Consider the following 25,864-nt stretch of genomic DNA (forward strand, 5'->3'; position numbering starts at 1 on the left):
AACCTAATAGACCATGTCTTACACGTGTCTCTAGTTTCAGAATATGAGCTCATTTTCCTCTCACTAGAGCCTTTTGGAATCCAATCCGCTATGAAATAGAAAATGATGACACACACAATCACAACTTACCTCTGCCCGTCTGAGGCTGCCCATGAAATGTACACTAATGTTACTGCACATCTCATTCCTCAAACAGAAGCATGCTGAGTGTTATTAGTATGAAGACAGAATTATTTGGATGCTAAATAATTCTACCCAAGAAAGAAAATGCACAGAGCATGCGTAGGCCTCGTTATGTGGGTGCCACAGTCCCTTTAAAAATGCCTGAAAGAGTTAATCTATTTCTTCCCAGTTTCCTTTTAAGGAAATAAGTATTTAGTTCTCAGCAGAAAGTTTAGTTAAAAAAAAATAAAACAAAAAACAAAGGGCTAAAAAGCCAAACCTGATGTTAATTGCAGGAACCATTTTGGGGTGAGGATTGAAAAAAATACATATATATAAATCCTACCTTTTGATAAACCTGAATGACATGTTTCTAAAAGAAATTAAGCCAAAAATAAAAATTAACAAAAATGACTTGTACAAATGAAATATAAATTCAGTCAATTATAAAGAGAAAGAAACAACAAATAAAACAGGGCTCTTCTCTGTCTAATAAACAATGAAACAGTGATATGTGTTGAAAAAGTAAAGTTATTACAGATAATTGAAGATGTGATCTTTTAATTATAAACATTAAATAAAATTAAAAATCTGTACTTGTAAGCAAAAACTCAGCAGTGATACTGACATTAGTTGCAATGAATTTACTTAAGGCTCTTCACAAGGCTCTATGTTAAGACAATAAAGTCAACATCTTGTTTGAAATAAATGACTTAAGTCATTTGCACTAAACTAGTAAGAAAACAACAGTTTTCAATTTTCTTCAGAATATCTAATAAAAATTTCACGTTATTATACAGAAACATTAAAAATATCATTATAAAATGTTTAACCGTTAAGAGAATCATTGCTTACTTCAGGAAGGTAGTTTAAACATTAGCAGCAGTTATAAATTACTTTTTAAGAAAAAGTAACTTATGAGGGTTTAAAACGAAGCAGACGTTTCAGTTTCAGATTGAAATGAAACTGCATGGCAGTGTAACAGTGGGAGTCATTGTATGTTTTAGTAATAAACACAAAGCGCTCCATTTAAAAGAAGTGCCTTGCTGGTAAAGTATGTTGGGAAGATGCTTAGGCTGTAAGAAGAGAATCTGACCAAAGACGTGACATTGCTGGCCAGTGGTCTGACCACTCTCACCTTCCTAGGCAGAAGCGGCCCGGCTGGTCAAAGGACTGCGGAAGCCTCCTGGCGGCACAGGAGGCTTGTGTGTGCCGCCGACTGACTGAATAAATCCCTGTTCTGTTTTGCTTTCCTAATCTGGGTGATTCTGGCAGTGCTCGAGACATGGACCCATTTAAAAGTATCTAACTTTTGCAGGTACTACCACCAAGCACTGCATAATCGGATTAAAAGTGGTACACAGCAAGTAGAGAAGATCCTGTGTTGAAGAGATTTTATAGGCCGAAACCGGTTTGGCTCGGTGGATATAGCGTCGGCCTGAGGACTGAAAGGTCCCAGGCTCGATTCTGGTCAAGGGCATGTACTTTGGTTGGGGTCACATCCCCAGGGGGTGTGCAAGAGGCAGCTGATCGATGATTCTCTTTCATCGATGTTTCTAACTCTCTATCCCTCTCTCTTCCTCTCTGTAAAAAAATCAATAAAATATATTAAAAAGGAAAAAAAAAGAAAAATTTTGTAAGTAATTAAGTACTACATAAAGGCAGTGTTATTCAACAGTCTGAGCTGAAAACTGATTAAAAGTCTTTAAAATATGTTTTCATTCCTGAGTCTTCTGAGGAAAGTCAAGATTATCGGTCACAGACCTAGGACTGCTTTTGGGCCCAGGCCTCAGAGGTGGCAGGGCCCGCAGCTAACCCACACTACGGGGCATTGGGGAAGCCACCCACACTACAGATTATTGGGGCACAGGGTGTAGGTTCCTGGTGCCTGCTCTCTGCCCACCGCACCAGGGCAGGTCTCCTGTGCGGATTCTAATTGCCAACCGGTGCCTGTCAGGCACCTGACTGCAGTGCTGCGGCTGTCAGGGGAGGGCCAGACACAGAGTAGACTACGGCAGAAGGACTGACTGTCTTTAGGAATAAACTGACTACATCTGCCGGAGCACCAGGGAGACTCACACCTCAGCCTGCACATTTGCAAACGAGGGGATGGCGCTGTAAAACAAGATGACCCCCTAGAATTTTTAAACAAGAAACCTCAGCCTCCAAGCTCGATTCAGATTCAGATGCCTGAAACAACGTAGCTAGAAGTGAGGGAAAGGCCTCCTGCCAACCACAGCCCTCACAGCGCCGCCCCTCGGGGAGCACAGGGCAGTGCCGTCAGGCCTTTTCGGGCAGAGCGGCGGGCTCAGGACTGCTTGGCTGTGGGATCGTAGCCATGTGTCCGTCTCTCTCACCCACACCTCCGGGTTCTTCCATACAACCGAGTGCTACCTACTTCACGGGCAGATGGTGGAGACTGTGTGTGTTTGTGTAAAGTGGGGATAGCTACACCTGAAATTCTGCAGACATCTACTTATCTTAGTGCACAGCAAGCAGTCCAAAATGACTCTTTTTATCAATGATAGCACATGTATTGAGATGATTTCTACTTTTAAAATTATATTTTTATTGATTTCAGAGAGGAAGGAAGAGGGAGATAAAAACATTCATAATGAGAGAGAATCATCAATTGGCTGCCTCCTACACCCCCTCCCCCCAAACCCCACTGAGCCACGCCAGCGGGGCTAAGATGATTTTTTTAAAAGCACAGAGGAGCCGACACCGGTTTAGCTCAGCGGCAGAGCGTTGGTCTGCGGACTGAAAGGTCCCAGGTTCGATTCTGGTCAGGGGCATGTACGTTGGTTGCAGGCACATCCCCGGTAAGAGGATGTGCAAGAGGCAGCTGGTCAATGTTTCTCTCTCATCGACGTTTCTAGCTCTCTATCTCTCTCCCTTCCTCTCTGTAAAAAATGTGCAAGAGGCAGCTGGTCGACATCTCTCTCTCATCGATGTTTCTAGCTCTCTATCTCTCTTCCTTCCTCTCTGTAAAAAATCAATAAAATATATTAAAAATTTTTTTTCAAAAATAAAAAAAAATAAACAAAAAGCACAGAGGAGACAATTAAATAAATCCAAGGATTTCAATCCTTGAAGTGTAGGGCTGCGACCCGGACCGCTAATGACTAGTGCTTAGGCAGGCCAACCACTGCCCCTCCCTCTGTGCTCACTAGGGCAACCCAGGCTGTCCAGCCGGCAGCAGGGCCAGGGGGAAACAGCCAAGTGAATGACACTGGCTCCTCCCACCCGTCTTTCAGGGCAGATTCCATTCCAGCCCAGTCCCAGAGGAGGGAGCGGGGACAGGGAGGCCTGGGGTGACACTGAAAGGGAGGAGTGCATTATGCTGGAGGGTCAAAAAACTCGCCCTGGACTGGAGTCCTGGCAAGACCCTTTAGACCACATGTGTCAAACATAAGGCCCGCGGGCCAAATCCGTCCCGCCAGGCCTTGCAATGTGGCCCGCACCACGCTGTCATCACTGCACTCCACTGCGTTTCCATCACAGTGACAGTTTATGACTGTTCAGTAAACCATTCGGCCCGCGATTTAGGCTGGATTTTAGATTTTGGCCCCTTCTCTGATTGAGTTCGACACCCCTACTTTAGACCTTCTGCCCTGCCCGGCCCAGAGCACGTGCCTCGGCAAAGGGGCCGGAAGAGAGTGAGGCCGGCGAGCACCTGGCTGCTCTGAGTCGGTGCTCCTGATGCCGGAGGCCCCCTCTCTGGTGCTCATCACTAACATATCTGGGGAAACAGTTTGAGTGAACCGTCTAACTTAGTTGACTGATCTACAATAAAAACTCTGGAGACTTAAAAGTGGTATTTAGTTTACAGCTTAAACACAAAGGCCCCGTGAAAACTGAGCAGCACGCTAACAGGCTGGAGGGAGAGGCCCGGGGAGGCGCCTGAGAAGACGCTGCTGTCTGAGCAGCCAGACCAGCAGGAGGGTCTGAAGCGGTGAGCCTGCAGGACCCGCACACACGAGGGCACAGCAGCGTAGGGACACGCAGGACTCAGGCCTGGGAGCCCTGGCTAAAGGGCCTTCGCCTATTTGCTTGTGATACAAAGGAGCATCTTTCCCTTTTCCTCCAGCAGCAGCCCGTGTCCAGGCGCCTGCAGCCTTACAGCTAGCTAAGGAGGTGAGTTACAAAACCTCAAGGGGCCTCACAGGTGCCAAGGCCCGGGACGACAGCCTCCTGGACACACGGCCAGGTACAGTTTCCCTCTGAGCACACCCGCAGGTTACCCGCACAGCTGCACCACGTCAGGCTCTCGCACTGAGCCCGACGACTGCAGGCTGGACTCTCAGTGCTCCCGGTGACAGCCGGGGGAAAGGAGGAACGGTGTCCTCCTGTGACCACGCCAAGTGCCAGCCCTGCCACCCTGGTCTGGAGTTCTGCTCCACCAAAGTGACCATCTTGTAGACAATGTGTCATGCAGCCGGGCCGGTTGGCTGAGCGTTGACCTATGAACCAGGAGGTCAGTTTGATCCCCAGGTTGCGGGCTCGGATCCCCAGTGTGGGATGTGCAGGAACAGGCGATCGATGATTCACTCACATCACTGATGTTTCTCTCTCTCCCTCTCCCTCACTCTCTCTGAAATCAATGAAAAGGTATTTTTTTAAAAAGTATGATGCAAAAACAGAAAGGAGCCACGACCTCCCAAGTGCTGGGCAGCGTTTCCTGGGATCTCCTCTAAAAGCTTTCCAAGTCCAGTGAAAGGAAGAAGCCAGAAAACACGAGCTGAAGACGACGACCAGCAGCCAGGCTGGCTTTACACACAACAGAAGACATGTCTCGTTTTGCTGCAAACCAGCTCCACCTGGTACTTACCTCCTTGTGAGCTTTGAGGTTAGTTTACTGAACAGATTTGCAGAGCCTCGGCTGCGGGCCTGTGACAGCGGTGTGGCTTCGTGGGACAGGCTGGGCGAGGCGGGCGGGCCGTTGTAGGTGGCAGTCCGCCGCTCGCGGGGCTGGCCGTGGAAAGTGCTGCGGCTGGCAGTGCCCCTGGGGAAGCGGACGCGGTCCGGGGTGGCCGCGCTGCTAATGCTGTGTGTGGACGCGACTGGAGTTCTCTGGTCAGGACCAGCGCTGCGAGATCAGCAAACACACAGATCTTACACTTTTGTTCACCGAATCCTGTCTTTTTGGAAACACGGCACACGACAATTTACAGTCACAATATTCCTTTTACCTAAAGTGGAGAAGTCAGTTTTAATAAAACAAGACCCCAGGGTGTGCCAGGACGGGCCCGAGGAAGCCCTGCCCCGGCACAAAGCCTGTGGTGGGAGGAGATGGCAGACAGATGCACAGGTGGGTTAAACCAGAGTGATTTCCCAACTGTAAAGTCTACCTGTGATGTCAAATACCTACAGCTTCTTGGGAAAGGTTCCGTTATATTATAATGAATGCCACCCCACTAATTCATGGGGGTTCTCAAATGAAAGCATTTTCAACAGTGTCCTGGAGCTACCCAAAGGTACATAAAAAGCAGACTGCGCCCACATTCTGTGGGCTGGTAGCAACAACACTCAGTGAGAGATTACGGTCAGTGTAAATAAGAAAATCCCTCCACGTACCAATGAACACTTATGATCAGTAATAAAAGCCGGTATTTGCCAAGTGCTGAGTCAGTGTCTGTGCTAAGAGGCTAAAGGCTCACACTCAATTTATAGGGCGCTCACAGGATGATGACACATGGAGATGTGACACCACCGCCTCACGCCCGGGTTACCCTGACGGCTAGTCATGCTGGTTGGTCCGGGTTACCCTGACAGCTAGTCCATGCTGGATGGCCCGGGTTACCCTGACTGCTAGTCCATGCTGGATGGGCCATTCTGAGACTGACATGTGAAGGTGGAATAACCACAACGGGGTTAGAGCAAAAGCAGTCTGACGTCAGCACCACTACTTTCTTAGAAAATTCCTCATGTGGATCGTGCCAAAACCAGGATGTACTATATACCTTTTCTCCACTACACACCAAGGACTGGCATTACTTTTCACACAGTAAAGTTGATAAAACAGAAAGACTGCACTATTAAAAATCAATGAATAAAGTTAACTTTAGCCGAAACCGGTTTGGCTCAGTGGATAGAGCGTCGGCCTGTGGACTGAAAGGTCCCAGGTTCGATTCCGGTCAAGGGCATGTACCTTGGTTGCAGGCACATCCCCAGTGGGGTGTGCAGGAGGCAGCTGATCGATGTTTCTCTCTCATCGATGTTTCTAGCTCTCTCTCTCTCTCTCTCCCTTCCTCTCGGTAAAAAAAAAAAATCAAAATATATTTTAAAAAATTAACTTGAAAATGAAGAAACTATATTAAAATAAATGGTATTGCTTGGTGAGGCTTTAAGCCTGGAGCATCCCGTGCTCACCGCGGAGTGCTGAGGAGAGCAGAAGAGCTTGTCTGAGCCATCTGGACAGCCTTTGGTCTAATCTCCCACAGAGAGTTCATCAGCCATGATCACTCTCATGTTGGAATTCTGTATAGACATTCACATGTGTAAGAATAAGTCCAATATATTCAAGGCTGAAAACAGAACTTAGGTCCTTTCAGAAAGTAGCATGGCCAGGTGCTCTGCAGCTCAGCAGGGTTTTGTCAAGGAAAAGAATATCTAGACATTATTCTAAAATTATGGGCCGTCTTGTGTGGTTTGGCGCTGATACTCCGCTTGGTGAAACATAAAGACAACACTTTTAGAAGCAAAGTGCTGCAATGACCGATGCTACCAGAAGCAATGAGGCCCAATCAGGATATGGAGTCAGCCCCACTGAGGAGGGCACCTGCAGGCAGAAGAGATAGGCAGCAACTCCAAAGTGAACTGAACCATGTGGAAAAGAGAAAGTTGCAGAACATGTGCACAAACATAAAGTGTGTGTGGCGGGGGAGTCGGGGGGAAGAGATAGATCTTGACCTTAACAGCCTCTTAAATAGTCTGACTGTCCGGGCCAGTATAGCTCAATGGTTGAGCGTCAACGTATGAAGGAAGAAGGTGATTCCCGGGAAGGGCACACGCCCAGGTTGCAGGCTTACTCCCCAGTAGGGGGCGTGCAGGAGGTAGCCGGTTAATGATTCTCTCTCATCACTGACGTTTCTCTCTCTTCCTCTCTGAAGTCAATGAATGAATATATATATATAAAAAGCCTGACTGTACCTCAGACAACTGTACATTCTAAAGTTCAAAACGAAACTGATAAACAGCTCAATTGAGAACTCATGAGAAGAGGAAGAAGGGCCAGGAAACCACTTTTCGTAGTTCTACAGACTAAAATACCTAACATGAGAAACTTCTGTCTAATTAAGTCATCTATTGATATCTCTATTAAATCACTTTGAACTAGGAGAAATTTATAGATTTGAGAATATAACTAATAAAATTTATCAGCACAGACTACTATTAAAAATATATCAACTAGCATTTACAAGCTATCTAGTCCAGTTGCTATACAAGTTATTAATAGTTTTTAATCATAAGAGGCAATGTTAAAACAAGCACAGACCTAGGAACCAGAAAAGAGAATAGTGAGTGTAAATATTTCTAGAAACTCAATGAATAACTGCCCTGGAATGTTTGGCTCAATGGTTAAAGCACTGGCCCTCAGACCAAAGGGTCACAGGTTTGATCCCCAGCCAGGGGTATGGACCTCACTTGTTGCAGGTTCCATTCCCTGCCCCAATCAGGGTGCAGTTGGGAAGCAACCAATCAATGTCTCTCTCACAGTGATGTTTCTTTCTCTTTCTCCTTTCTCTCCTTTCTCTGTCTCTCTGCATCTCCCTCTCTTCCAACCCCCCAACCCCCCCACCCCCGCCCGCCGCCACTGCCTTTCCTCCCTTTCACTCTCTCAAAAAAGCTATAGAAATATCCTCAGATGAGGATGAAAAAAAGAAAAAAGAAGAAAATAAATTCAACGAATAATCACATAACCTTACATAGCTTTTACCTTCATATAAAATTTAAGTGGCCTATGGAAGAGGAGTGATAAACACTATATTCTGGTCTTAAGGATGAAGGAAGGGGAATCTTTGCTTAGGCTGTCACACAAGTTAGTGATCAGACATCCCAGGTGACTACCGAGCCCTAAAGGAGACAAAGCTTACAGTGCCACTTCAGAAAGTAGACGGCAGAAAAAAAGAACGACCAATTTTGATGCTGGACGTGGGCATGCGACATGACCAAACGGTGTTCAAGAGAAGAGGTCAGAGGTCAATGATAGATGATGTGGATAATTTTCTAGATCTCTATCCAAAACCTTACCTGCTCACCACACTGGATTTAGTTTATACACCATTCTTCCAAAAAAGTAAATCCACCCAGCCCGGGGGACAGTGTTCTACCATCCCATCTTCTCTCTCTTCTCTCCTCCAAGGTCTCTGGACCCACTTCCTCTCACTTTCCCAAGAAAGCGGCAGACCCCTCTCCTCACTGACAGGTTACTGTCAGTATTTTAAATCATGCTGGTGCTACGGATGCTCGCCTCTCCACCAGATCAGTCACTCAGAAGACCGCACACTCCATCACTCTGCGAGACTGGAAATACTGGTCCCCCGGTCCCTTTGGCAAACTGAAGGACCCCCACCCTCCCTGTCCCGACCTTGTGATCCACATCCTTCAAAGCATGGTTCCTTATCTCTCCCCTTTTCAGCCTTGATCAAGTTCCTCATGTGCACAAAATAACCTTGATATCTCTATTCCACAATAAGGCCGAAGTTACCACCTACCCCCTCTGGAAAAGCTCCTGGTTTAAATTAACCCTTTTAGTTATCACATACAGTTGGCGGGGAGGATAAGTTCTAGACAGTGAGAGGAATTTGGAATTCCAGTATCTTGCTAAAAATTCACATCCAAACCTAACTTACTGCTAGAGAACACTTCCCATTATTATTTGAATTCTGATTATAAAACAAACTTCTTACAAACAGGTAAAATTTCCTACCTGTTTTCTTTGCCATTCTGAATCACTGAATGTCTGTCAGCTGTAGTTCTTTCACTGCAAACGTAAGTATTTCGCCGTGTCATTCCACCAGATGCTGTGTTACTCTATTAAAAAAGGGGGGGAGGCATTTTTGTCTTGAACTATTTAATGATTAAGCACAGTACACTGAGCAAGAAAACACACCTCTCCTTCATAAACATGAATCCCAGTCTTTAACGAAATCTACACAGGAATGTCAGCAGCACCAGCAAAAAGACCGGCCCGGAGAGAAGGCAGCACCCCCCTCCTGGCAGAAGGAGGGAGAGGCAAGGAGGCAGACTGTGAAAAGCTGGCTGCTGGAACCCGTTAGCAATAACTCACGGATTACTAAAGAGCAAGATATAGACCCACTGTTTTAAAAGCTAATCACTTCAAAATAAAAATTAAAAAGCAAGTACTATAAATGTAAGGTAAGTGCACAAATAAAAGTTAAGATGTAAATATGAGTTAAAACGATAAAACTAGCCTTGGCTGGGTACTCGGTTGGTGGGAGCGATGTCCTGCACACCAAAAGGTTGCGAGTTCGATTTCCAGAACTCTTAAACTCAACCAACTTTGAAACGGGCAAAGGACTTGGATAGCATTGCTCCAAAAAAGGCATGCAAATAAAAGCCCAACAGCATACACACCGGTCACTAAGGAAATGTAAATCAAAACTGCAAAGACTCACACCCGTCAGGACAGCAGGAAAAAATGGAAAGAGGTGTTGGCAAGCCTGTGGAGAAGCAGGAGTGCTCACTTATGATGGGATGCAAAATGCGCAGCCGCCATGGGAACAGCTGGGCCATGAGCCTGCTCTCTGAAAACGTGATGCCAAGCGAGAGAAGCCAGGCCCAGAGGATGCATATGGTCGGGGTCCAATTACAGGAAATGTCCCGAACAGGCCACTCCACGGGAGAGCAAGTGGCGGGGCAGGGGCAGGGGCGAGAGGAGCGTGAAGGGCGCTGCAAGCGGCTGCCCTGTTGTGAGGGAAGTCTTGGGAGGAGAGCAGTGGAGGCTGTACCACACTGTGAACGTCCAGATGACACTGAACCCGACATTTTAAAATGGTTAATGATGGCACCTTAATTTCACGTCCTTTTTTTTAAAGCTACTACTTACAAAATAAAAAAGCAAAGAATTAAAGTTATATCTAAGAAATTTCATCAGAAAAGACAAGTTTTGAACAAAGATAAACACTGGCCAGGTGGCTCAGTCGGCTGGAGCGTCGTCTGGTGCACCAAAAGGTTGGTGGTTCGATTACTGGTCAGGGCACATACTCTAGGTTTGATTCCCTGCCGGAGCATGTACAGGAATCAACTGGTCCTGTTTCTCTCTCACACCGTTGTGTTTCTCTCTCTTTCTCCTCCTTGCTCTCTCTCTAAAGGTCAATTAAAAACCCATCCTCGGGTGAGGGTTAAAAAGGGGAAAAAAAAGAAGCTCTTAAAAGAAACAAAAAAAAAGATAAAAATGGGCACCTTTAATACAGCCGAGCAGACCATGCACAGCAAACTCCACAGACTAATGGAAATCAGTGCAGGTGACGGACAGTGCTGGGACCTGTTCTCAGATGGCGGTGTGCAGTCGAACAGGGTGATAGGGACATGGCGTATTTCCTCTGGGAAATGCCACCTCCAGCCAGAGGCTGAATTTAAACGGCAGGGCCTATGTGACAGCGATGTTATGGCGACAGGGTTTGCTGGGATGAAGCCTAAGACCAGAGGACGGCGCACAGAACCCTCAGGGCTCCTTTATGGGCCTCCTACCCCGGGAGGCAGACCCTGGGGAGCAGCAGGCCCCCCTGCCTCCCTGCAGGGCTCTCAGGGGGAGGAGGGCTGTGCACGGTTCAGTTTGTAGAGAAGAGCGTGGCCACAGAACACCCTTAGCACTGTTCATTCTCGCTGACTTCTCCCTGAAATTCCCTCAGAGTGCTAAAGGTAATCCCTATGCTGGGTCAGACAGACACATGAGAATTGACGGGGACGTTTCTGAAGCTGAGTAGATTCCATTATACTTAATAAATACTACTTGCTCACTGGTGAGATTTTATTAAGGGCAGTGACTGAGAGGTAGATTTAGGTCTGCAGTGTAATTCTAGGCCATTACCTGGCTTTTCTTCGCTTTAAAATTTAGCTGACACATGAGAAAGCCCCTAGTACAGGCACTCGCACATGGTAAGGAAGCAGTCCAAGTTCTTTATGGGAATTAACTCTGAAAATGCAGTGCACTGCCTGGCCCACAGGCAGTCCGAGCCAAGTGCACTGTGAGATCCCCCGTCTGCTCGGCCATCATTTGGTTTCCTCTTCTGTGAGACTAGACTTCCCACGTCTCACCTCTGACAGCCTCACACCCTCACATGTTTACGGGATAACCAGAAAGAGCTGTGACAGAGGGTCTGCTGCTCACCCAGCGAGGGCATTTACCCGCCATCCCCGGGGCGCTAGAGTCAGCAGCACTTACGCTGGGGACAGTGGAGCCGGTCTTGCGTTCAGGAATGTCCGCCTTGTTGGGATTGCTCGCATTCCCAAGCATGGGACTGGCTGGAGCCATGCCCTTGCCTCCGCCCGCACTGCCGCCTGCCCTCCTGGAGGGAGCGCCGTCTGCTTTGAGGTCCCCATCGGCAGTGCTGGTCTGACTTCTTTTCGGATATGCCACCACGGAAGGGATGGCTGGTCCAGCTGCAACAGAAGAGTTGACCCTTAAATGTCAGACCTCCAACAGCAGACACCCAGGCAGTGTGCTGAGTGTCAGGACCATGTGCTGCTTCAGCCCGCACCTGCACCAGCAAAAAGAAATGGGAGACGAGCAAGGCATCCTCACTTCTGGTACAAAGCCAAAGCTGTCCACACCCGATCGCTCTGTGCAGTTCTCAGTGCGGGCTCTCAAGCTGAAATGTGGAGTGGACAATGTCCAGAGTGGGGAAATGAACTGGACAAGAAATAAATGAAATGTTCCATATGACAGCGTATTTTTATTTATTTTTTAATTTAATTTTTAAAAATATATTTTATTGATTTTTTTACAGAGAGGAAAGGAGAGGGACAGAGAGCTAGAAACATCGATGAGAGAGAAACATCTATCATCTGCCTCCTGTACACCCCCTACCGGGGTGTGCCCACAACCAAGGTACATGCCCTTGACCGGAATCAAACCTGGGACCCTTCAGTCTGCAGGCCGATGCTCTATCCACTGAGCCAAACTGGTTTCAGTGAGTGTATTTTTAAAAGTTAGGACCAGGCCAACATAGATTTGGTTCCTGAATCTTAGAATACTGGATGTAAAGAAATTACCTGCAATATAAACATGCACGCACGCACGCAACATTCTCTGGATTCCAACATCTGGGACTGCCTTGAGGGTGAACTGTCAATTTTGGTAGCATACCCTTGAGGATCCTGTCTCATAAAGGATTTGCTTCTATGGTGAAAGTTTTAAGAGTGAGAGCATTTAGACTGGACGTCTTGACTCAGTTGTTGAGTCTCAACCTATGAACCAGGAGGTCACAGTTTGATTCCTGTCAGGGCACAGGCCCAGGTTGCTGGATTGATCCCCAGTGTGAGGTGTTCAGAAGGCAGCCAATCAATGATTCTCTCTCATTGCTGATGTTTCTATCTCTCCTTCTCCCTTCCTCTCTGAAATTAATAAAAGTATATTAAAAAAACAAAATAAAGCAAACACACAAACTTTAAAACACTTAAGAAAAAACTGGGGTATCAAATATTCTTCAGGGCTGCGCTGTCCCATATGAGCCACTGGCCAGATGTGGCTATATAAATTTAATTATTTAACAAAGTTGAAAATAATTTCCCCAGTTTAAGTGCTCAACAGCCACATGTGGCTAGTAGCTACTCTACTGGATGGCACAGACAGAACAGCTCAGCAGTGCGAAAAGTTAGCTAGAGTGCAGAGAGGGAGAGAATGAACAGAACTAGAGATTGCAGCAGGGCTCCCAGCGGGGCAAGTTGTAAGGTTTCCACCCAGCTAGGCCTTATCCATCAAAAGTCACGGGTTGGCCTTGGCCGGTTTGGCTCAGTGTATAGAGCATCCTCCCTCGGACTGAAAGGCCATGGGTTCGATTCCATCAAGGGTACATACCTTGTTTGCAAGCTCAATCCTCAACCCCACGTCAGGGCATTTGCAAGAGCCAACCAATTGATGTATCTCTCTCACATCAATTTTTTTTTTTTATCTCTTTCTTCCCCTTCCTTCCACTCTCTAAAAATCAATGGGAAGCCCCAGCTGGTTTATCTCAGTGGATAGAGCACAGGCCTGAGGACTGAAGGTTCCCAGGTTCGTTTTCAGCCAAGAGCACATGACAGGTTTCGAGCTCAATCCCTGGAAAAGGGGCATGCAGGAGGCAGCCAATCAATGATTTTCTCTCGTCATTCATGTTTTTATTGCTTTCTCTCTCTCCCTTCCTCTCTGAAGTCAATACAAATATATTTAAAAGAAATCAATGGAAAAATATCCTTGGGTGAGGATAAAAAAAAGTCCTGGAATGTACCGGGGAGAATGTACCATGTCAGCGCCTGGCGGAGGGTAGGTATCAGGCCCAATGCACCCCTCGGAGTCCTGCCCAGCGGGGCCAGAGGGGTGCCCAGCTCACCATGGTCGCTGTAGCGCCGCTGCTTCTGGCTGGAGGAAACACTGCGCTGCACCTTGTGGTGAGGAGACTGGCCAGTGCTGTTGTTGAGGTCACTGCTCGGCCGGACCTTGGCAAGTGAGAGGTTGCTGCTGGAACTGGAGTCACTAGCATCGAGCTGAGAGAAAAGGAGAAAAACAGCAAACCACACACAAACCCAGATGGTTGATTAGCAAAGTAAACTCAAAACACACAAACCTCTCACTGAGAGAAGCAGCAAACGTACAAAGATGGGAGCCCTCCTCTCCGGCGACAGTGTGGTCTGGCTGCCGGAAACTCACCGAAGGAGGAGTGTTTATCAGCTTTCTAGGCTTTTTGAAATAACATACAATGCTCTCTTCACTTCATCTGATACTTCATATCATTTCTAAACACGAATAGCTATAGGTTAGCTTATGAAAGCCAACTTTATGACAGTATCATCATTAAGGTGATCATTATTATTATTTTTAACACTATAAACAGCCTTTACTGGTTGCAACGGGAAGTGGAAAAAGGGGATGTGGCAGCTCTGGCTCCTGGGCCGGCTTCACAGACTCTGGCTGCCCTCTGAAAGTAAGGTTATTGTCTTAAAGTTAAAACAGTAGCTCATATAGGTCAGAAGAGTTATTTATTTGCAGGTAAATGCCATACCAAGTGTTATAGATATTTAAAAAATAAAAACTAAGAAAACAATTTACATAACCTGATAATTTAAAGGATAGTTTAATTTTTTCTGATTATTCTTACCTCTGAAGATTTTCTCCCCAACAACAAATATGTAGCTGTGATTTCATCGTATTTCATTTTACTAAGAGATTCTTGAATTTCTTCTTGTGAATATCCCATTCCCACCATAATATCTAAAAAAGAAAAAAAAAAGAAAAAAAAAAGACATAATATATTTATGCGTCTTGTTGGATAAAAAACCATGTGTAAAGGTACACTAATTTCCTTATTTGATCCAAAAGACCACACATTTAACGGGCAGTTGGCTTATTTCTGAGTTACTGAGCGCTATTATAGGAAACAACAGAACACTGCTTAAACATGAAGCAGATCAGCTTCACGGGCCTGTACTTAACCGCCCATTCTTTTCCCTGCAGACACGTGAGTCAAACAGAAACGGTGCCGTGCACACACAAGCGCGCAGCACAGGGCCATTACCTATTCTTTTCTGGTCTGAGATGTCTAGTTCTGGTTCCACAAATGGTTTCAGTTCGTCCTCCTCGTGCCCTGCATTGATCCACCTGTCCTTCATGATTTGCTGAAAGGTGAACTGCTTATTAGTAGCAGAAAAAAAGCATTCTGATAACCACAATATGTAGAAAAATTTACGTTCAACATTTCATTGATGATGGCTCAAAGGGTAACTTTAAAAAAGTTTTCAATGTCTCAATTCCTGCTTTAAAAGCTCTAGCACAGTTTTCAACCCAGCTTCTGAGCCCCGTTCTAAAGACACTTTACAGAGACTCCAAGGTTACTCATTTCCCCGATGAGATGTGGTTACCTCCAGAGTGCCGCGCTTTATTGGATTGAGCACCAGGAAACGCTTGAGAAGGTTTTCACAGTCTGTGGACATGTAGAAAGGGATTCTGTACTTCCCTCTTAACACTCTCTCTCTCAGTTCCTTTGGGAAGAAGAGAGGAAAGAAAACTAGCGAGTCAGGTTTGAGGTTAAAAAAGACCCCCGACTCCATCCTCACAAAACACTGAAACAGTAACAGCCATCACTGCACAACCCTTCCCGCTTTCACAAAACCGGCTGCGTTACCTTTAAGTTCTGTCCGTCGAAGGGGAGCGACCCGCTGACCAGCGTGTACAGAATGACGCCGAGGCTCCACACGTCCACTTCCGGCCCGTCGTATTTCTTGCCCTGGAAGAGCTCTGGGGCTGCATATGGAGGGCTCCCACAAAACGTATCCAGTTTACTGCCAACAGTAAATTCATTGCTAAAACCAAAGTCAGCTATTTTAATGTTCATATCAGCATCTAACAATAGATTTTCAGCCTAGAGGGAAAACATCAAGACAAAAATAAAATTTAACCAACATATACTTAGAACTATGATAGAATTAGGCATTTCATAAAAGCCTTTTGTAATGATGTAAAGTTAATACATCTTAATGAATAAGATGAGAAAACACTCTTCCACGAAAAAAGGAGGTAAATCAGAGTTTCTAATTTAACATTAAGAACCAATAAGAGAACAAAATATAAATTAATTCTAGCAATAATTTAAATGAATTCCCCATGATAAAAAAAACCCACACAAACTTTTAATAAATAGTCCTTTTAATTAAGACTGACAGACTTTTAAAAGAAAGAATACCAGTTTTATGTGGACAGCCACCTTTCATAAAACCACGAAATGCCTATACAATGGCAATGATTGGGGGCGGGAGGGTAATTTGTAAACCTCACTCAAGAATCAGATCACAGCCTAAACCGGTTTGGCTCAGTAGATAGAATGTCCACTGAGCCAAACTGGAAGGTCCCAGGTTCGATTCCGATCAAGGGCATGTACATTGGTTGCAGGCACATCCCCAGTGGGGGGTGTGCAGGAGGCAGCTGATCGATGTCTCTCTCTCATCGATGTTTCTAGCTCTCTCTCCCTTTCCCTTCCTCTCTGTGAAAAATCAATAAAATATATTAAAAAAAAAAAAAAAGAATCAAATCACAGTGACTATATGATTTCAACAAGCATTTCCCATTTACAACTGCACACCAGCGCTATGCTATGTCAGTGTCTGGGTATCTGACATAAACAAGGGCCTCTGTCTCAGGAAGCTCCGAGCTTAGAGGAAGAAGCAGAGAGTAAGTGGACACTTTTGCCCTAAGTGCTGCGACACAGGAGGGGAGCGGGGCAACATAGGAGGGGAGCGGGCGAGAGAACGTCTGGCCAAGAAATGGAGGGAGTGTGGAGAGGCAAAGGGTGCGGGGACTCGGTGGCTGAGTCACAAAGGGCCGAGAAGTGACTAGGAGTCAGAGTTCGGGCTTTCAACCTCAGGCAGTGGGAGTGCTGAGGTGTGGTCTAGGGGGCAACAAGGATCTTCCTGTGTCTGCAGAAGAGTCCTCTGGCTGCAGTGTGGGGAGTGGGAGGGAGGGAAGGAGAGGGTGGGCACTGGAAGCAGGGAAGACCAGGCAAGAAGCTGGTGTGGTGATCAAGTCCGAGACGCTGGCGGTCTGAGCCAGGACGGGGAGACACAGGAAGGACCGCGGTCAGGAGACATGGAGGGAACAGGAGCTAAAGGACCGGGGACTGAGTGAGGCTAGAGCAGTGGTTGGCAAACTTATTAGTCAACAGAGCAGCAAACCATGGCTCGAGAGCCACAGTTTGCCGACCACTGGGCTAGAGCGAAGGCGAGGGCACCTGGATGAGAAGTGGGAGGAAGACCTGTAGGGCGTGAGCTTGCTGAGCCCAGTGGGTGGTGGGTCCGTTAGTGGCTGGAGAGGGTGGGAGGGCTCTGGCTGGGGATGGAGCGGGTCATCGACAGGAGCAGCCCTGCAGCTACCAGACGGGGAATGCGGTGAGGGGTGCGGAGAGGAGCATGCGAGTGGGTGACAAGTCTGTGAGGAGAGAGGATGTGGGGACAGCTAAGACAGAGTACAGATAGTGTTTAGAGAAACATGGCTGTGCTGGAGAGAAGACAAAAGGAAGTTCTAGAAGGGAAGTTGGGCGGAAGTGTTTTGGTAAAGGGTAGCACAGCTTTGAGCAAGCTTTCGTAAACGCGGCTGGTGAGAAGGCAGCTGAGAGGGAGGAGACAGGAGGCAGCAGCTGGAAGGCAGCCTGGCCTGGGGAGACGAAACGCGGAGCCAGCAGAGGCGCCCTGCCCCGCAGCAAGAGGGCAGCTGTGAGGGGGAGGGTGGGTGCGGGTGCAGCTGAGTGAGAACTATTGGGAGAGGGAGGGAGTTTCTGCTGAACATTTCTATTTCCCTGTGAAACAGGAACCTGCTCCTCCGCAGGAGCAAGGGCAGAGAGAGGACGAGGGCAGAGGGAGGACGGCAAAGGAGAGCAGCAGGCACGGCCAGGCCCCAAGGCCGCTGTCTGCCCAGTGAGGGTGCATGTCCGGAGCCCTCGGCAGTTTGCTGGTGTGATGGCTTTTCTCCACAAACCAACTACAAGCTCCTTTAACTGTGATGTAAAATACTTCTGGCAAACTCATTTTTCTGCCTTTTCAGCACTGTGTACCAGACTCAATTACAGATTTATCTTGTCCTCGTGGCCCCGGCTGCACAGACAGAGCGCCCTCTGCGGGCCAGACTCACCTTGAGGTCCCTGTGAACGATCCGCTTCTGGTGGCAGTACTGCACGGCAGACACGATCTGGACAGGAGAGAGGCACGTTAGCAATCCTCTCGGCACAGGTTCATCATTCAGATGACAGTCCGTCATCGGTGCCACACATGCCGGATACTCAGGGAGTCCTGACTGTCTGCATGGACCTCTAAATGGGATTTCCTCCTGCTCTGAACTTTCTAATCTGAAGCACCTCAGGAGCGAGGCAAGAAGAGATGGTGCCGACGTCCTTCCTGCTCTCTCTCCATTAAGTGGAAACTGCCTCTTCTGTGGCCCTCCTCATGCCAGCACTTCTGTGTGGTTTCTGGGCCAACAAACCACCAGGTCTGAGGGGCTCTGGCTGCCCCCAGGCCCAGATGTTTCAGGGGCAACCTTAGCTCATCCTGTAACCGTTCCAAGCCACCTGGCCGCCTGGACCCTCCAGAGCTAGTGTTCCCCAGGCTGGTTCTCCTGGTATCGCCTTCCTTCCCAGCCCATCTACTCCCCACACTCTCTCCTTTTGTCTGTGTGGGTTCAAGCACAACAAAAGCTATTAGGTCTAGTAAGAATTAATGTCGTTTTCTAATACTTTTAAATCGAATTTATTTAAACAATACAACAAAATTTAATCAACAATATAGTTGCCGTTGTTTTCTACTACTTGTGCCCAACGCTCAGGAAGCATTTTAATCCCTCTGTTGTAAAATTCTTGTGATTTTGATGCAAAAAATTTGGTCAATGCATTTTTGAGGCATTCTTCATTATTAAATTTTTTTCCAAGAAGAAAGTTTTGCAAAGAACGAAACAAATGGTAATCAGAAGGGGCAATATCAGGAGAATATGCAGGTTGAGGGAGAACTTCCCATTCCAACTGGCGCAGTTTTTCAGCAGTGATTCTTGCAGTATGCGGTCGTGTGTTATCATGGTGAAGAATTACGCCCTTTCGATTAATCAGCGTGGGTTTTTTCTCTTAAAGCTTGGGCTAACCTTTCCAATTGGGCACTATACACTGCACTTGTAATGGTTTGGGTAGATGGTACAAGTTCATAATGAAGAATTCCTTTAAAATTCCACCAAACACACAACATCACTTTTTTCGCATGCAAGTCAGGTTTTGGCGTGGGCTGCGGAGCCTCATTTTTGTCCAACCATTGAGGCTGCCTTTTCAAATTAACATACAGCACCTATTCTCCATCTCCGGTAACAATTTGCTCTAAAAACGGCAAACGGTTTTGACGAGAGAGGAGCAAACTGCAAATTGTGACTCTTTGATTATGGTTGTTGTCGGTCAACTCATGAGGAACCCATTTTCCAAACTTTTGGACTTTGCCAAGTCACGCAATTGATTGGAAATTGTTTTTTGTGAACAATTTAAAGTTGTCGCAAGCTCTTGTTGGGTAATTTGAGGATTTTGCACCAAAAGAGCTTGAAGAGCTTCTTGATCAAAATTGGACACACGGCCTCGACCACTCTTGTCATCTAACGAAAAATTTCCCTCACGAAATTTCTCAAACCAACGCTGGCATTTTCTGGTGCTAACTGCATCTTGACCAAGAGCACTACAGATGTTTTTTGCAGCCTCACTTGCTTTTCTTCCTAATTGGAACTCGTAAAGCATGCAGTGCTGAATATGCTCTTCATCCGCCATCTTCTTAGCCCTAGTTTTGCAACAAAAACCAAACCAAACACAAACTTTTTCAAGCAAAACTTGTTAATTGCACTTCACACGTTCTGTAGATACCACGTGTTTGAAGGTTATGTCAATACAAGTCAACGCCAAGCAAGATTTTAAACGAATGTTGAAAAACGACATTAATTATTACTAGACCCGATACTTCCCTTCTCCAAGGACCGTCTCCTCTGCATTAAAGTAGAAGAGGGGGACGTGTATGCACCAGGGCCCATGGAACCTTCGCTGCTGCCTCAGTAGGACCTCCTGCTCTCAGCAGATTCTGTGCTTCCAGGCAGCTTTTCCTGAGTCCGTGACTGAACTGTGACCAACTGTTTTGCTAAAATTCCACACTTACTTTCAAAAGTCTCCTTTTCTAATGATAAAAGTCTATATGCTCATTATAGAAATCTCATGAAGTATAGAAAAGTTTATACAAATATGTAAAATAATGCAATAATTAATAAATATAAGAATACACTGTCTCACGTACTCACAACTATAACGCTGCTTTTGCCCTGTCCTGTATATACTTCTCCTACCACCAGAGAGAGAGAGACCATCTCCTGTTCTTTTGGTTAAATATTTTGCTTATGTAAACAAAACAGGGTTAAAAAGAAAATACCACTATTTCTCCCAATCATCATCAAATCTGAATTGTAAGCCACACGCACACACCTACACTGGACATAATCACCGAGGGCTGCTCTATCCGCTGGCACTGCGGCTCCACATGAGCAGCAGGGAGAGCGGGGCGGGCTGGGCTGCAGAGTGAAGGGAGATTCAGCTCAGACCTCCTCACCGACAGGCACTGAGGCTCCCGCGCCAGCGTGCAGGGTTCGGAGCAGCGGACACTTCGGAAACGTTGTCTCTACCGTGTCAACGGGAAATCGGGGAAGCGAAAGAGCTTTGTTTTCCCAGAGCGTAACAGGCTCATTTCCCAGGACACAGGCACCTTTCATCTGATTTCTGCCTGATCCAATTCCCCGATTCCCACCGATACTGACATTTCTCTCTTAGGTCTGCTTTTGAATCAGATTTCACTATTTCCTATGCTTTCTCACAGAGATTAAAGAATTTTCTTCTTTTACCTCCAATGAGTTCAAAGCTAAAATAATGCCACAATAACCTGAAAACACCAAATAAATGGTCGGTTTTTGCCTTCTGCTTTTAAGCTAGAAGCAGTCACTCCAAAGGCTGAGGACCCGGATGCTCTCCAGGCTGGAAGGGGAGTGCCAGCCCGCTTCCTCTCCAATCCCACCTGCCAGCAGCACTCACCACCATCAGGGTGAGGGGAGCCAGTGGAGCCAGGAATCGAGTCTCTTTCTTTGCAAAGAACAAGAGCGGCGTAAGGGGAGGCAGGTGAGCGTGGGGAGGGAGAAGGCCATGTGCTGGGAATACGGAACAAGGGTTGGCTATTTGCTTTGTGGGCGCCATACCCTTCACTTTGTCATAAACAGTAAACCTTTTCTAGTCAAAGTGATGCCAACCATCACTGTGCCGGAAGCGTGGCAATGACACACCGAGGCAGGAGACGCCGTCATGGACCCTTCCAGGCTGGCATAGCGGCCTCAGGGAACTGGGCGCCAGGACTGCACCCCCTCCACGTGCCGGACTCAAGGCGCCCGTTGTCACAGCACAGACGTTCCCTTCCTGGATGCACAGAGCAAGAGCAGCGCGGGCCTTTGGACACTGTCGACAATCCAGCATGGAGCACTGTGGCCATGACAGTCATACAAGTGCTAAGTCAAGGCTGAGGCAGTGGGATGTGACGGGAACGCCCACAACCAGAGTCGGGACACGTGGCTAAGGACCCCATCCTTATCCACAGCCCCTGAGGCCGTAAGAACTCAGAGCTCGGCTGTGCGAGTGAAGCTCAGAGCCCGCTGCTGCTGCTGCCCGCAGTGCAGGGAGATCGACACCTGCCTGTCCCCCCGCTGCCGCTGCTGCCCGCAGTGCGGGGAGACGGACACCTGCCTGTCCCCCTGCGGGTGCCCAGGGCCAGACCGCCGGCTGGCCGCCTGCTCTGCTCGCTTCCATCTCCTCCCTCCTCTCTGTAGCCTGCTGGGGTTCACGGGCTTACTGGGGAGGTCCCCACACACCTGGCGCTGTGGGAAGACACACCTGTACGTTTTGGGGACGCTCCCTGCTCATGACATTAGACCGATGAAGGTTCCTCAAACACAGACTCAGAATTCCGGAGCAAAAGGAGAAGTCACCCCGGGGGAATGTCCAGTCTCCGGACAAGCCTGGCCCCCGGGGAGGGCGAGAGGGCAGAGTTAGGGGAAAGTGCCAAAGGCCCCGAGGGCGGTTCCAGGCTCCCGCTGCTGGCTGTTCTTCAGTTGGTAACCCACAGCCATTCCAAGTAGGAAAGAATGTCAATTTTATGAGACAAAAACAATAATGGTGTTTAGATGGCCAATTTATAAAATTTAGTACAGCTGTGAAAATGGCCAGACTTGTTCTGTAATAAAGAGAAATTGGAGTTTCTTTCCATAGGCAACAGAATAAAATAACAGAACTGAAAATAACTTCAGAATTCAACCAGTATAACTTCCTTTCTCCCCCCCCCCCCCAAAAAAAAGTTTTAAATGTATTTATTGATTTCAGAGATGAGGGGAGAGAGAGAGATAGAAGCATCAATGATGAATCACTGATTGGCTGCCTCCTGCACCCCTCCACTGGGGATCGAGCCCGCAACCTGGACATGTGCCCCAAGTGGAAACCAAACAGTGACCTCCTGGTTCATGGGTCGATGTTCAACCACTGAGCCACACTCGCCAGGCAATTTCCACTTTTTATAAATAGAAAAACTGAGGCTCAGATAAGTAAAATGATAGACCGAAATTAGTTTAAACTTTGATATTTAATAGGTTTCAATTCCAAGTACCATTAATATTTTTAAGTTTTTAAAATTAAATTTGTAGCCGGGACAGGTTTGGCTCAGTGGATAGAGCGTCGGCATGCAGACTGAAAGGTCCCGGGTTCAATTCCAGTCAAGGGCATGTACCTTGGTTGCGGGCACGTCCCCAGTAGGGGGTGTGCAAGAGGCAGCTGATCAATGATTCTCTCTCATAGATGTTTCTAACCCTCTATCCCTCTCTCTTCCTCTCTGAAAAATCAATAAAATAAAAAAATATTTAAAATTAAATTTGTAAATAAATCCTTAACCATAAACACTAGACTAAACAAATTAAGAGAGGCAAATGTTATGAGAAATCTTGAAAACCAGCTAAAACTGCCTTTCCAAATACTGTAAAAACTTTAAAGGCTCCTATCTATACTCTACCTTGAAAATCTTAAGAGAATAAAATAAAAATTGCGAAGTTCTGGGAGAAATGAGGCTGCCCTGCCATTAAATAAAGAACTGGTAGCCGTGGAGGACAGTCCTGGTGAAAGCATGAAGTGCCCGGTCCTTCCCTTCCTCCCCTTCCCCTGCCTCGGGGGCCAGGCCACCACCACTCGTTGTGGTAGAGAGTTTTGCTGGAAACCATCGTGTGAGCCACATTCACATACTGTCTAAAGCTGTGTCAGTGCTGCCACTTCGAGTGAAACTGGCACCACGGAGTCCGTGCAGCCAACGGAGCCTGGACTATCTCCCATAAAGCCCTCTGCTCAACACGCGTGCTAATCCCCAGGCTAATAACAATGCGGCGTAATGAGGGAACGTTTTCTGAGTTTTGATATCACAGGACAAGGCATCAAATTTTGGGCGAATTATTTAATCTGCTGGTGCTTCAGTTTCTTTATTTCTAGGAAATGAGCGTAATATTCCTTAACTCACAAGATTGCTGGGTTACGTTAACACAGGTAAAGCACTTATTCCCATGTCTGGCAGGTAGTGATCAATCAATAAGCGGTAATTATTATTGTTAAAAACCTGGAAATAGTTTTAATCATAGATATTATGAAAGACTGGTTTTTAAGGATCAAATGTTAAAAACTAAAGTTAAGAGTGAGGCTAGCTGAAACCGGTTTGGCTCAATGGATAGAGCGTCGGTTTGGGGACTGAAAGGTCCCGGGTTCGATTCCGGTCAAGGGCATGTACCTTGGTTGCGGGCATATCCCCAGTAGGGGGTATGCAAGAGGTAACTGATTGATGACTCTCTCTCATCGATGTTTCTAACTATTTCTCTCCCTTCCTCTCTGTACAAAATCAATAAAGTATATTTAAAAAAAGAGAAAAAAGAGTGAGGCTAACCCTGCTGCCATGGCTCAGTGGTTGAGCATCAACTTATGACCAAGAAGGAGTCACGGTTCGATTCCCAGTCAGGGCACATGCCCTGGTTGCCTGCTCGATCCTCAGTGTGGGACGTGCAGGAGGCAGCTGACTGATGATTCTCTCTCATCATTGATGTTTCTCTCTCTCTCTACCTCTCTGAAATCAATAAAAATGTATTAAAAAACAAATAAAACAAACCCCCCCCCCCCCCCCGAGCTAAAATCCCAGTAATAAAGCCAGAAATAGAAACCAAGGCTCTCTAAAGAAGTGCCTTAGGCACAAAAGGCACTTAATAAATTTTTGTTGAACTGAATGGCCAACCCCTGCTCCATCCGATGGGCCTATACCCATTTATATGTGCACACACCTGTTTGTTTTAGGGTTTGAGATTACTTTATCAAATTAATAAACTAAAGGTACGTTAATTCATACCTGTCTAAATTTAGCTCTTGCTTCTTTTTCCTTCATTCTTCCATGTGCAACCAAATAGTCAAACACTTCACCTATAATTGAGAGAAATAAAAGTAAGAAGAAGTCCTACTTCTGAGCAATTATTTTCCATAAATCGATGTTTCCTTCTTAGCAATGCTTTAATTTGATTTTTAAATATAGGTATGAAGATAAATAGAAATATGTGGAATTTAAACTAAGTTAGCCTTAAGCTCAACTATAGGTAAAATTCATCTACAAAATCTTGAAGCTAGATAAAAGCCCTGAAATTATAAACTTTCATTTTAAATATAATAAAAATATATATATTTTATTGATTTTTTACAGAGAGGAAGAGACGGACAGAGAGTTAGAAACATTGATCACTGCCTCTTGTATACCCACCAGGGATATGGCCGCAACCAAGGTACATGCCCTTGACCGGAATCGAACCCAGGACCCTTCAGTCCGCAGGCCGATGCTCTATCGAGCCAAACCAGTTTCGGCTTAAATATCATTTTTAATGTGCTTTAATAAAAACCTAGCGATGAAAATTAAAAGTTGAAATGGATGTTATTTTTGTTAAAAGAGGAAGTCCTCACTGTAGGACTATGACAAACTAGCACTTCCTGAGTATATTCATTCATTCAACAAATATTTACTGAGTGCCTACTAACTGCCGGGCACTGTTCCAGGCTCTGGGAAACAGAGCAGTGACAAAGCAAGGTTCCTTTCCCGTGGCGTTTACATTCTAGGAGGGGAGACAGGTAGTCGACAGACAAGAGAATACACAGTGTGTCAGATGGTAAGAAGTACAGTGGAGGAGAAAAAATGGGCAAAGGAACAGGAAGTGTGCTCGTGTGTGCAAACGTTTGAGCACGAGGCGAGGGCAGCAGTGGATGGGCACAGGAATGGGTAGGAGGGTGAGTCCTGAAGGGGCTGGTGGGCTTTGGTAAGGATTTGGGCTCAGCGCCAAGGAAAGCAGAGGATATAAAATGGCTGACCTCTTACAAGGATCACTCTGGCTGCTGGAGGGAGAGCAGGTTAGGGTGGGGAAGAGCCAGGATGAGAGCGCTGGGCCTGGAGTGGGACACGGCAGCGATGTGAGAGGGAGGGAACCAGGACAAAGAGCAGGGAGAAGCCAAGAGAATGCGCCGGTGGACATTTCTTGGGGAAGAGGGGTGACATTCAACGAATGTATCAGTACTGCCAATTGCTTATCAATCTGGAAGAAAGAAACACCTCTGAAACCCACAGAAAGAGAACTCATTTAACAAATGTGGTATGAACTGTGTTTAGGAAAGAATCCTGTCTACTTCATATACACAAATACTACCAGTAATAACATTTGACAAAAACGTTTTGCCTAGCTGGGGTGGCTCAGTGGTTGATTGTCAATCTATGTACCAGGAGGCATAGTTTGATTCCCGGTCAGTGGGGAGTGTGCAGGAGGCAGCCGATCCATGACTCTCTCTCATCAACCAATCGACGTCTCTCTCTCTCACCAATATTTCTGTCTTTCCTTCTCTCTTCC

At 46.6% G+C, this 25,864-nt stretch overlaps 1 protein-coding gene across 9 annotated transcripts in view; it reads right to left on the reverse strand.

Moving 5' to 3' along the window:
• Positions 1-25,864, reverse strand: part of MARK3 (microtubule affinity regulating kinase 3) — a 99,125-nt gene that overhangs the window by 25,935 nt on the left and 47,326 nt on the right. For 6 of the 9 annotated variants that reach the window (XM_045579662.1, XM_045579663.1, XM_045579664.1 and 3 more), the window contains 11 exons: positions 24,334-24,404; positions 18,002-18,058; positions 15,507-15,743; positions 15,244-15,363; positions 14,901-15,000; positions 14,484-14,596; positions 13,719-13,872; positions 11,573-11,790; positions 9,095-9,198; positions 4,994-5,251; positions 509-535 (listed from right to left, as the gene is read on the reverse strand). In XM_045579662.1, coding sequence (XP_045435618.1) covers positions 509-535; positions 4,994-5,251; positions 9,095-9,198; positions 11,573-11,790; positions 13,719-13,872; positions 14,484-14,596; positions 14,901-15,000; positions 15,244-15,363; positions 15,507-15,743; positions 18,002-18,058; positions 24,334-24,404 — 1,459 coding nt within the window. The remainder of the gene's footprint in view (positions 1-508; positions 536-4,993; positions 5,252-9,094; positions 9,199-11,572; positions 11,791-13,718; positions 13,873-14,483; positions 14,597-14,900; positions 15,001-15,243; positions 15,364-15,506; positions 15,744-18,001; positions 18,059-24,333; positions 24,405-25,864) is intronic. The other 3 variants (XM_036432448.2, XM_036432439.2, XM_045579665.1) reach the window with 2 other exon arrangements.

The sequence above is a fragment of the Pipistrellus kuhlii genome, unplaced genomic scaffold (assembly GCF_014108245.1).
Source record: "Pipistrellus kuhlii isolate mPipKuh1 unplaced genomic scaffold, mPipKuh1.p scaffold_m20_p_110, whole genome shotgun sequence".
NCBI lineage: Eukaryota > Metazoa > Chordata > Mammalia > Chiroptera > Vespertilionidae > Pipistrellus > Pipistrellus kuhlii.